The sequence below is a fragment of the Festucalex cinctus genome, chromosome 12 (assembly GCF_051991245.1).
Source record: "Festucalex cinctus isolate MCC-2025b chromosome 12, RoL_Fcin_1.0, whole genome shotgun sequence".
In the NCBI taxonomy this organism is placed as follows: domain Eukaryota; kingdom Metazoa; phylum Chordata; class Actinopteri; order Syngnathiformes; family Syngnathidae; genus Festucalex; species Festucalex cinctus.
Genome location: NC_135422.1, coordinates 20,550,099 through 20,562,289, shown reverse-complemented (window position 1 = coordinate 20,562,289; position 12,191 = coordinate 20,550,099). Strand labels below are relative to the sequence as shown.

Sequence of the window (12,191 nt, the reverse complement as noted above, 5' to 3'; positions counted from 1 at the left end):
TTTTTTGTAGACGCACGCAGACGACAGGAAGTCAGTCATTGTAGCGAAAAGGCATTTTGTTGATGCATCGTCTGGAAGTGACTTTGAAGACACTACCACGCATGTCATGTTGATACAATGATGCACATGTCAGCTAAATGCTAGTTAGTGTTTGTTTACCTTCAGTGGTAATCACTAGCGTGCTAATGTTAATGGTGATTGCTAAGAGTTTTAGCGGAGCCGGGCACTTCCTTTAATGGTCACTTCCTGTCTTTGACGACGCCCACCTTTTGAGTGAGTGCAGAATAATGATGCCAAGCAAGCCTCGGAAAAAAACGCCGACTGTTAACAGCGCTGCCATTTAGCAGAGGTTAAACTTGTTGGTGTTTAAAAAAGCTCATACACAGATGATGATGAGTAGTTATATATCCACTCATAATGATGTATGTGCGAAATAAATGGTGGTTTGTTTTTGTTTACCCTAAATGTTTATCAGTGGTGCGCTAATGCTAATGGCGATTAATAACCGTTTAGCAATTTTTGAAGGACGAGAAACGTCACCTTTCAGTCACGTCAAGAGGAAAATGAACAGCAGAAGGAAAGTCAACTTTCAGATTGAATTCACATGTGGGGGGACAATTCACAGAAGTATTTCATTTTTGTTTGAAACGGATGAATAGTGTTTTGAAAGGATGCGGTAGCTTTCGATGTAAACAGATGCATCATCATCAATCATCAACATCCTGACACACTAAGTGAGAAGTGAGGTCACCACCTTGGTCATCTTCTTCGTCCTCAGTGGTGCATTTTTCACATGCTGCCGACAACCGCAAACTCTCATGCACGTCTGCACTCCATTTGTGTTTGTGCTCAATAGCGCCTTTTGTTGGTTTGGAGATGACATCACGCCGATGTCGTCATCATGTCCTGAGGCTGATACGCAACATCTCCATTCAAAGCAATCCCAAATCAATAAGCCAAATGCATTATGAGTTCCATATGATATGATTTTTTTTTTTTTTGTCTTTCCTGTTGTCATGCTGACTTGATTGTTCACCGGCATCGCTGCAGGCTCCGCCCCCGTCAACAGCATCATCCGCCGCTGACGCAGCTGTCATCACCTCGGCCTCTTCGTCACCATGAGTGTGGCAGCCCTGTCACCTTTGACCCCTGAGCCCACGTCCCCCATGCTCACCGCGGCCACGCCCACTCTGGACCCACTGGAGCAACAGGCAACGGCGGCGAGACCGGCGATGGGAAAAATGACGGCGGTGGCCCACAACGACGGCAGGTAAGCAAAAATGATGATGATGATGATGAAGATCATTGTAGTCTTTATGATGATGACGATGATGAAGATAAAAATGAAGGGGTAATACTGATGAGGATGCTGATGGTAAAGGTAAATGGTAGAGATGAAGATAAAGATGATGATAGTGATGAAGATGATGGTGATGACAAAAATGAAGGGTGATGATGATGATGACGATGATGGTGATGATGAAGATAATCATAGTCATAATAATAATGAAGATGAAATTGAAGACATAATAGTGATGAAGATGATGGTGAAGATAAAAATGAAAGGGGGATGATGATGGTAAAGGTATAAGTAGAGATGAAGATGATGTTGATGATAGTGGTAAAGTGATGGTGAAGATAAAAATGAAGGTGTGATGATGAGGAAGATGATGGGAAAGGTAAAAGGTAGAGATGAAGACGCAGATGCTGGTGGTGATGATGAAGATAATGGTAGTCATGATGATGATGATGATGAGGATACCGCTGAGCCCCGCCCCTTCCCCCTTTGCACCTCCCTCCCGCAGGCCCAGCGAGAGGCGTCGGCCGCCGCCGGTGCAGGCGTGCGCCGACTGGCAGGTGCTGTTGCACCTGCCTCAAACGGAAGCGTGGCTTCGCGCCAGCGCCGCCAGGGTGACGCGACTGACACGCTCGGTGGCGCAAGACGCCCAAAACAGACACGTGGACACGCACCTGCTGCAGCTCAAGGTAAACCCTGACTTCGCAGCGCCTCATTTGCATATTCCAACACATGGAAAGTGTTTATATATATTTTTTAAACTGGACCTAGCTGTGCCCCCCCCAAAAAAAAAAATTAAATGTTTTGGAGGGGGCCTAATCAGTGGACTCATTTCAAGGTACAGTACTTGTGACGGCTGCCCTCTTGTGGCCGTTTTAGGAAGTAGAACATGGAAAATGCTGTTCATTTTGTGTCATTTTTAGAAAAAAACGTTCCATTGGGACATATATATGTCGTTCTTGAAAATGATTTTGTTTTTGGGGGGGAAATTGTGTGTATCAAAAGAAGAGTTGAGTACTCATATCTAGGGGTGTGAATTGCCTAGTACCTGACGATTCGATTCGTATCACGATTCACAGGTCACGATTCGATTCGATACCGATTAATCCTGATACGAATTTATAAGTCGATTGTTGCGATTTTTTTTCATTCAAATTTAGAAAATACTAATCAGTAAGCTTGTAGAGTGTAAGATTTATATGAAAATGTATTATTTATTTATCTGAAATTTCAGTCTTATGGAGGTTGTAATCTGTTTCATGTTTGAACAGCATTAAAATAAAAATATTAAGGCTTAATGTTCCGTTCATATAACATTCTTCCATGCTCAAGGTGTGAATCCTAAAAAAAAAAAAAAAAAAAAAATCGATTCTGCCGATTATTGAATCAATTCGAGAATCGCGCGATGTAGTATCGCGATATATCGCCGAATCGATTTTTTTTAACACCCCTACTCATATCGGTATGGATTTAAAAAAAAAGAAGAAAAAAAGTGGTATCAAACAAAGAATCAAATGATTTAAGAAATTCTCATGGAAATCATTGGAAAAGGTTTTTTTATTTTTTATTTTTTTATTTTTATTTTTTAATTTTTTTTAGTATAAAGGGTTGATTTTATCATCGGACGACCAATGAAAAGTAAATCTCAAAAGTCAGCGTGCAAATTTTATTATTATTTTTTTGTCTATTTTGGAGCGCTTGCGCTCGTCATCTTTCCCATCATGCCTTGCTTCACTTCCGGATGCATGACGCAACCATGTCATGCTCATTGTAAACTTTGCTGGATTTCTGTTGCTGGCGTGAATCGTTCAGCGACGGTTTATGGGAGGGCACCGATGAAATGTTGTTCTGCCAAAGATTTACTTTGAGTTTTGATAGGTTGAAAAAGGAAAAATCCAAATTGAGATGAACGAGTGCGAATGAGCAGCGTGACCCTATCCAGTGAGTCAAGTTTTCCGCCCCCTGGTGGCGAAAAGTCAGAATGTCGCAAATGAGCGGAAACTGGTCATTCGAGCTGGCGTCAAGGTGGCGCCACGTCCACCCCCCCCCCCCCCCCCCCCGCCCCCCTTCCCATTTCATAATTTGAAAGTGATGCGAAACAGATGAAAAATAATTTCGTTTCAGCATCTCATGTGCTTTGTGATTATCACAATGAAAACAATAGTGATGATCACACGAACCAAAAAAAATACAAATATTTTCTGTACATTCATTGTTGGGTACATTCATCGGCAGGGTCATCTTTGGCGCCACCTCGTGGCCATTTTGTGGAATTACAACTCATTGAAAATATGGACAAACATTTTCTGTTTTAAGAGAAATAAGAAGTTTGCTTGCATGTTCTCCGCTTTCCTCCCACGTTCCAAAGATTGATTGAACAAAATTGTCCCTACACGTAGTTGGTTGTTCAACCTGTTGTGGGTTGTACCACCACCTACTGCCCAAAGCTCGCTGGGATAGGCTCCAGCAACCCTTGTGAGGATTATGTTGTGAAAATGGATGTTTGGAAGACTTTCCCCATCTCAAGTACTCAAGTCAACTTGAATTGTTATCTGTCACTTCATTTATTCTTTTTGACTCAAAGGCGGCAATCAAGATTACATTTTATTTTTTTTTTTTATGCCCATATTTGCCTGCTCAGCCCTTGATTGGATCGGATTTCTTTTTGCAACTCAAAACCAATCCGGAGCCATCCAATCCTTTGGGATTCTATTGGACTTGATACCATGAAAGTGGATCTGATGCATTGACCTGTATATATGAGTGGATAGCCCATACACGCCAGTGCAAGCCGTTGAAGTCACAGGGCGGCCATCTTGCCCCTCCCACCTTGCCAGCAGACTACTGTATCAACTATACAGTATATGTACAGATGAGACATATATAGCTCGGAGGCACTTACTAGTATAAGGCTGGAGGTCTTAAAAAAATAAAATAAAATAAAAATAAAATGAACAAGTGGATGGTATGGACTGCTTTGAAACCCTGTTTTTTCTTTCATTGCTCAGTTCCTTCGACACAAATATTAGATTTGGCATGAGGCCATGAGAATTACAGTTATAATTATTTCATTAAAAAATATACAAGTTTCCTCCTGTAAAAATCCTGAAGCATATCATTTCTACTTGTATTTAAGGTTGTAAAATGTGTTAAGTCCTCTTGTTTATGTTTAAGACATTTAAAAGAACCTAAATGATATTGTTTCTACCAAGTACTGTCTCAAATGTTCAATACTGTAAATGTATCAGATGGTATGGCGACAAAGGTTTGTTGGGAGGAGCAATATGGCCGCCTCAAAAGTCTTGGCCTTGTGGCTATCCAGTCATTTATATACTTAGTGATCAGATGGCACAAGCCCTCAGTTAGCCAACATGCGAACCATCCATTTGTAAACCACGTCAAAATTGCTCATGTGTCATTTGTATGATGTCCGCACGCAGGTCATGATTTCCTTTCGGCATTTTTTTCCCCATCATGCACTGGGGTACGCGCATATGCAAACCATGTGGCATGACGGGGTAAAAAAAGTGTTGAAATGGTCGAGCACGTTTGAAGTCGGTGGTGGAAGAATGTTGCGTGAGTTTGCATTTATGTTGCCGTCCGCTGCGCGACCTTCGCGCTGACCCTCAAGGACGCCGTTGCTTGCGCTCACGTGACGTGCATACGTGCACGCGTGCGTGTCATTGCAAGCCGCAACAGCTGCGCGCAGAAACTCGCGGGTGCTGTCAGAGGGCGTGGCCACGTACGCGCGCGCGTGCCGTGATGTCACCACAACGCTGGAGATTCCACTAAGAAAACTTTTTCAAGTCAAAGTTCATGTATGTCATTTTCTGACCCCGCCTCCCTCACAACTGACACACTGCGGCGACAACTGTGTGTGAGAGGGTTGTCTGGGTGAGACGGGTCCCGAAATAACTTGCATCTGTTGACCCCCCCCCTCGCCAACACCCAATGGAAGAAGCAGGTCAACGCGCACACATCAGCGCATGCACACGCACACAGACGCGCGCTGTGACACTTTGAGTCATTCACGCACACACAAGCAAACGTGCTCACACAGTCGACATGGAAGTTTGTTTTGTGACACTTTTTGGCTTCTGAGCGCACAAAAAGACGCAAAAAGGTAAGAAACACGCCACCGTCATCGTCATCATCATCGGCGGGCGCGTCGAGCTGCGGTTTGTCACTCGATGAGGTCTCGCCGTGCGAGCGAGCGTGATGCTGTCCCAGCCTAGTTGCTATGGTGACGCAAGTCGTTGAAATTGGGCGAACACGGCGACAGCATGGTGATCGTGTTTGGCAAGAGACACCGATTTTTATTTTATTTTTTTCTGGGCCGATACCGATTATTAGTTGTCAAGGATGTTCCTTTGGGGTAAAAAAGGAAAATATTGCTCACAAAATTATAGCCATGATAACCCCCCCCCCCCCCTCCCCCACAAAAAAAACTGTCACGTTTGCATTGATTTCTTGTTGACTAAAAAAGCGCATCAAGTGAGCACGTGACACAAAAACAAACCGGGAATCCCCAAAAGCAGAATGCATACATTTCTTTATGTATTTTTAGTCAGTACAATATTGATGTCAACAATTATGATGGCATTTTGCTCCTGATGAAGAAAATGTCCATCAGCCCTCCCGAGCTGCTTTTGTTTCCCTTGGAATGTTGGAATTTAAATGAAGACAAAACGGAAGTCAACAAATCCGTTTCCACGCCACATTTCGTCATCAAGCAAAAGTTTCAACGTTTTTCTTTGAATTTGAACACAGTTACTGATGTTTTTTTTTTGTTTTTTTTCTGATTGTGATTCTTCATGACTGAAAGAGCGAGCGAGCCGCTCGTTAGCTGCTCAGTAGCGGCCACTTTAAAAGCTTTTGATCAAAAAGCGGCTTTTCAAGTTTGGTTTAGTTTTGGTTAAGAGTGCACCGGTTTCCCTAATTTTGGCGGATTGGTGATCAAGCCATCCCTTCACAAGAAACCGATCTTTTCTAACGTTCTTATCTCCCCCCTCAGAGGTCTGAAAAAGTCCGACACTTCTGCTCAGATGACTTCTGCTCATTTTCATTTTCACGTACAGTTCAAACAATCCGTTTGTATTATTTTGCACATATTCTTCAATCTTTTCCAATAACATCAGATTGGAACTCTGAAGGTGTATGCTGCTTGTTATGGGAAAAAAAAATTGAATCGGGATCAGCAGGTTAGATCAGCCAGAAACTTGTGATCAATGCACACCTAGTTTTGCTTCATAGCCTTAATGTGAGCTTGCACGTTGCCATGGAAACCAACCAACACACACACACACACACGCACGCATGCACGTGCTGTTGAAGCAAGTTGCGCGATTCTGTACATTTTGTCTTTCGGATCCCCGTTGACATGAAAGTCACGTAAAGGTGCAAATGGTTGACTTTCGCCGACTCGCACAACACCAGCCCGCCTTTGACCAATGGGAGGAGTTTAAAGTTTATTGTCTGAAATGGCAGCCGCCTTTTGATGTCGACGGCCTGAAGTGGGTCCGAGTCGGCCGTCCGAGCGAGCTCGTTCTTGCCTGTGTCATCTTGCGACGACCGTGTTCCGGCTTTTTACACTCGTGGGGACATTTTGGACCGTCCTCACAATGTTCTCACCTCTTTTTGAGCACTGTAAAAAAATGGGGAGTGATTTACTTGAAAAAGCTTCTCAATTCAACTCAACTTTATTTGTAAAGCTTCGTAAAGGTTGATGTACTCAGAAATTCGAAGTACCTTTGAGTTGAACTCAAGTGTCTGATATGGGAAAAAAAACTTTACTAGATATTTTTAAGTACATATCAATTCCCATTTTTTTTCAGTGAGGGTCAAGACTTGGTTTTAGAGTTGAGGTTTTAATTGGGTTAGGGTTAGGCAATATTGATCGACCGATGTTTTTTTTCAAGGCCGATACCGATACAGATTATTAGTAGTCGAGTAGGCCGATAACAGATATTTCAAGCCTATATTCACTTGCAGTAAAATGGAAAAAAAAAAAAAAAAAACTTTTCTTTTAAACTATATTAATAATAAAAATTGCAGGGAGCTCCCAGGGGTCATGAATATGTTGTAAGATACCTTTTTAAAAAAATAATAAAAATTAAAAAGCAAGTCAATAGATCCCTAAAGATTTCTAATGTCAATAGTTTTCTACAATTTCAACATAATTTATTGATTGATGTATTTTATTTATTTATTATTGATTTATTTATTTATAAAAGATTTCTACTGTTCTTGATTTATTATTATTATTATTTTTATTTTTTATAAAAAGTGTAGGGAGTTTCTAGTTTTCATAAAGTGGAAATTTAAATAGATCCATAAAGGAAAAGTTCCCTGCCTCTCACTGAGTGACAAATTCATGCGAATGTAGCTCATTTGGGGTTTTTGTTCGGGTTCGTAAAAACGTTTTGAAAAGATCTTCACGGTGAAAAATTGTCTGAATATGTTCCAAATGTGTTTATGACAAATATAAACTGACGGCGAACATCTTACAATTCCTGATGAAAACCCCAAATTCGTTACGTTTGCAAGTATTCACTGCTCAGTGAGCTTTATCGCCCTTGAGATTCGAAAAATGGCCGATGCTGATATTTGTCAAAAAAGCCAAATATCAGCGCATATAATCGGCCCGATTATCGGTCATCCCTATTAGGCAATCAGTTATAATGGTTAAGGTTACTACATTTTGGGGCCCATTCACGCATGTTTTTCCAGGTTTAACTACCTTTTGTGGGGACCGATTTGAAACGGTGAGGACATTTTGGTGGTCCCCACAAGTTCACACCTCTCTTGGAGGCTCAAGACTTGCTTTTAGAGTTTAGCTTTCAATTGGGTTAGGGTTGAGGTTAGGGAAAGGCATGATGTCAATGAGAAGTCCCCACCATGATACAAAGACAAACGTGCGTTTTGGATATGAAAGGTGTGCGTGAGTGAAGCCACTTTGATGATCATGTTTTTCATGAGTACGAGTGCGCCCCCAGCAGGCACTCGTGCGCACTTTTCGAACGCGGCGGCGTTTGTTCGCCGGCGTGTTGAGATGAAAGCGTGATTCTTTGCGCGCTCCTGTCGGGGGCCAACACTTTGATGTGACAGGTCGCTTCCGTTTGATGCCACACCAACTCCGGCCATTGCAACCTCCACAATGACTTGACCGGGGGAAAAAACATAAAAGAACGAGGTGGAACATTCGGGAGGGAAAATGGAGCCAGCATGTTCAGGAAAACGAAAGTGGTCAAATTGCGGAGGGATGAACAGGAAATGATGTTGAAGTAGGGGCGTGATACGTTGAGGAAAAAAAAAAAAGATCGGCTGTTATATTTTGGACAAATTCAGCTCGGATGTCAATCAAAAGATGTTTTCAATTTCATTGACCTTTCAAAACCGTTCAAAACCATCAGAGAAAAAAAAAGAAAGAGCTGGTGGTCAGGAAACAAAGAGGTAGTAGCTTTCAGGGGGGAAAAAATGAGGTGGCATATTCAGGAAAATGGTGATGTATGGCTGTGGAACTTTTCAGTTTGTATTTTTAGCACAAAATGTCAACGGTCTGTTTAGAAACAAGGGTATGACCAAAAAAAAAAGGGAAGTGATACGTTCCAGAATATGGTTACATTTATGAAAAAAAAAAAAAAGTATGTTCAGGCACAATCAAAGTGATGTGTTGAGGAATTTGTTTGAGAAATGAAAAATTGGTGGAGAAAAAAAAATAGGTGGCATGTTAACAAAAGATTGAGGTGGTATGTTCAGGAAAGAATGGATATATTGATGAAAAATATGAGCTATGTTCTTAAAACAAACAGGTGGCATGTTTATGAAACTGTATATTTATGGCCAGAAAATGTTATGGTTGTATATTTAGGAAAATGAAAAGATTGTCTGTGAAGGAAAACGAGGGCTGTTTATGAAAAAAAAAGGAAGCGATACATTCCCCAATATGGAGGTGGTTTGTTTATGTAAAAATGAGGTATGTTCAGGAACTAACAAGGTGATCTGAAATGTAGTGGTATGTTGTACATTTTTGAAAAATTGTACTAAAAAAAAAAAAAAAAACAGGTGCCAGGTTAAGAAAAAGTTGAGGGGTTATGCTCAGGAAAGAACAGAATTTGGTTGGCATGTTCATGAAATGTTTGCTTTATGACCAGGACATTTTGAGGGACAAAAAGGTGCTCTGCTTAGGAAAAATATTGGTCTTTATGAATAAATCTGGTAATATATATGGTGGTGATCGGATAAAACAGAGGGAGGATAGCCGGCAAAATTTCAGGTAGTACCTTCAGGAAAGAATGGAGGTGCTGTCGAATGTCATAACTGAATTTAGAAGGCATGTTCAGGAAAATAAAGTGTAGGTGCTTAGGTGGGAAGTGTTGATTTTGAGGTGACGTGTTTGGGAAACGAAGGTTGTAGATTGAGAAAAAAAACAAGTGGCATGTTCAGGAAAAAAACAAAAAAGGTGGCATGTTGATGGAAATGTCGGTTTGCATGGCTGGCAAATTTCCAGCTTGTGTTTTGAGGCCACAAAATGTGTGGCATGCGTATGAAACATGGCGGCAAGAGGGAAAGCGGTACGTGGAGGAACGCAAGGGGCTGCGTACGAGGACCCTGTGCCGGTCTTGCTTGTCATGTCACGTGACCTTTGACCCCAGCGCTGGGCTTGTGGCCACGCCCTCGTGACCCACATCCTCGCCGTCGCCTCCCAACGGGTCCACGTTTGACCGAGCGCAAAGGTCATCTCATGTGACTTGCCTGACTATTTTTAGCGGTCTGGCTGGCAACTCGAGCCGCTTGGCAACTTATCACAACTTGACAACCACGATAACGATAACTACAACAAAAATTCACAAAGTTTTATTAACCAAATAAAATAAAAATAAAAATGCATTTAAAAAAAGGAAAACTTACAGAAACTACATTTTATGTTTACAAAACTATCTATAATGAGAGCAAAAATGTCCTTTGTTTTAGTCTTTGATAATGAATTGAATGCACGAGCCTTTGAAATGATTTGAAATGTGATTTGAAATCGATTTATTTTTATATGTTTGAAAGTGTGTCACACAGAAGTGACGTCATCAAGCAGCAGCCAATAGAAAAGCACCTTCACATGACGATAAGTCTAAATTTACACATAAGAAAACATCCTTTATTGATTATTTTTTTTTTGAATCCATGAGAAATCATTTTTTTGTCATTGTCTGGTTGTCTGTGTCCAAAATCTGTAAAAAACATAACTATTGCAAACTTTATCATTTATTTGTATTATTTTGTATTATCCTATTCTCTTTTCTTTCGTAATACTGTTGATTTTATTTGGTATGTTTTAACTTCCCTGGCGTGTTCTATGTTCTAATTATTTGTACAGCATACAATGATTGTATTCAATTTTCCCTTTTATTTTGTATATTGATTGAGTGAATAAAAAAAAAAAATCCAACACTAAAAAATAAATAAATAAATAAATAAAAGCACCTTTCAGATGACATCACTTCCATGGTGGTTTTTGAAATATTGCGCACAGGTAATACACATAAAAAAAAAAAAAACGACTACTGAAACTAAACAAAACATTTATTAAAGAACTAAAACTAATACAAACTAACAGAACCACCCTGAAAACTAACTCAATTTCAAAAAACAAAACTCAAAATGAACTCAAATGAAAAATTACAAAACTCTAATAACCCTGGTTGAGGCCAAAGTGAGTCAGGATTTGAAATTTGGAAACAGGATGACAAGATGGAAGGAGAGGTCACATGATCAGATGGGCCAGTCACATGACTGCCGTTCACTGCATGCGGGGAAAACCTGAGCAAGGTTATGATTGTGAACAACAACTAACCAAATGCCTCAAACTGCAAAAAAACAAAAAAAAACAACAAAAACCCATTTTGGTTGACATACAAAAGCAAATGCAAAGTTTTTTGTGCTGTGTCCAATTCAGGACATCTGCGAGGACATCTCTGACCATGTGGAGCAGATCCACGCCCTCCTGGAGACCGAGTTGTCCCTCAAGCTTCTGTCCTACTCCGTCAACATCATCGTGGACATCAGGTGATTAAAAAACAAAAAAATTTGCTGGCAAGTGCACACGCCGCTGACGCGTCTCGTCTGGCGTGCGTTCAGGACGGTGCAGCTTCTGTGGCACCAGCTGAGGGTCTCGGTTCTGGTTCTGAAGGAGCGTCTCCTTCAGGGTCTGCAGGACCCCAACGGAAACTTCACCGGGCAGACCGACATCCTGCAGGCCTTCGGCCAGGACCAGCAGCAGGTGCGGCCACCGTTCGTCTCGTACGTACGCGCGCTTTGTCATCAATCATGTCGAGTGGCGCAAAAAGGAAAATATTTTCAAGAAAGCTCAAGTTGAGGTGGTATGTCGAGGAAAAAAATGAGTTGCTATACAGTCAGTATGTCCTTACTATTGGGGCCCAACGCATGTGCATTTTTTTTTTTTTTTTTAGGCTGATGCCAGTATCGATTATTGGCAGAAAAAATTTTACTGATTAATCTGCCGCCAATTATTTAAAAATATATATAATACATAAAATGAAGCCCTTCCCCAATTACTTTTCAATGGGTGCAGCTTACGCACCAACTTTCACTATTAAGATTCTCTGCTTTGAATGTCAAGTCCATATATATATATAAAAAAAAAAAATGACGTATACAAGGTTATTGAATAGATTTATGTGACAATATGAAAACCATTTTTACTTGTTTACAACTGCTGTAAAGCATTTTTCGTTTCTATATTTTTATTTTGTGTTATTTTCACAAGTATTGGGACTTACTGGGCTAACCTGGGATCTCAAAGATTGTATTTTGTTTTTTCGTATTCCGTTTGTATTCATATTGTACTTCGTGCCATGTCATGTGGAAATGTGTTAAGACA

General features: G+C 40.8%; 1 protein-coding gene across 3 annotated transcripts in view; it reads left to right on the top strand.

Annotated features, from left to right (window-relative positions):
- The window catches only part of akap6 (A kinase (PRKA) anchor protein 6), an 88,925-nt gene that overhangs the window by 4,137 nt on the left and 72,597 nt on the right, over nucleotides 1-12,191 (top strand). For all 3 annotated transcript variants that reach the window (XM_077538708.1, XM_077538709.1, XM_077538707.1), the window contains exons 3-6: nucleotides 1,051-1,270; nucleotides 1,806-1,986; nucleotides 11,247-11,356; nucleotides 11,429-11,570. In XM_077538708.1, the coding sequence (XP_077394834.1) occupies nucleotides 1,119-1,270; nucleotides 1,806-1,986; nucleotides 11,247-11,356; nucleotides 11,429-11,570 (585 nt within the window). In that variant the 5' untranslated portion in view covers nucleotides 1,051-1,118. The remainder of the gene's footprint in view (nucleotides 1-1,050; nucleotides 1,271-1,805; nucleotides 1,987-11,246; nucleotides 11,357-11,428; nucleotides 11,571-12,191) is intronic.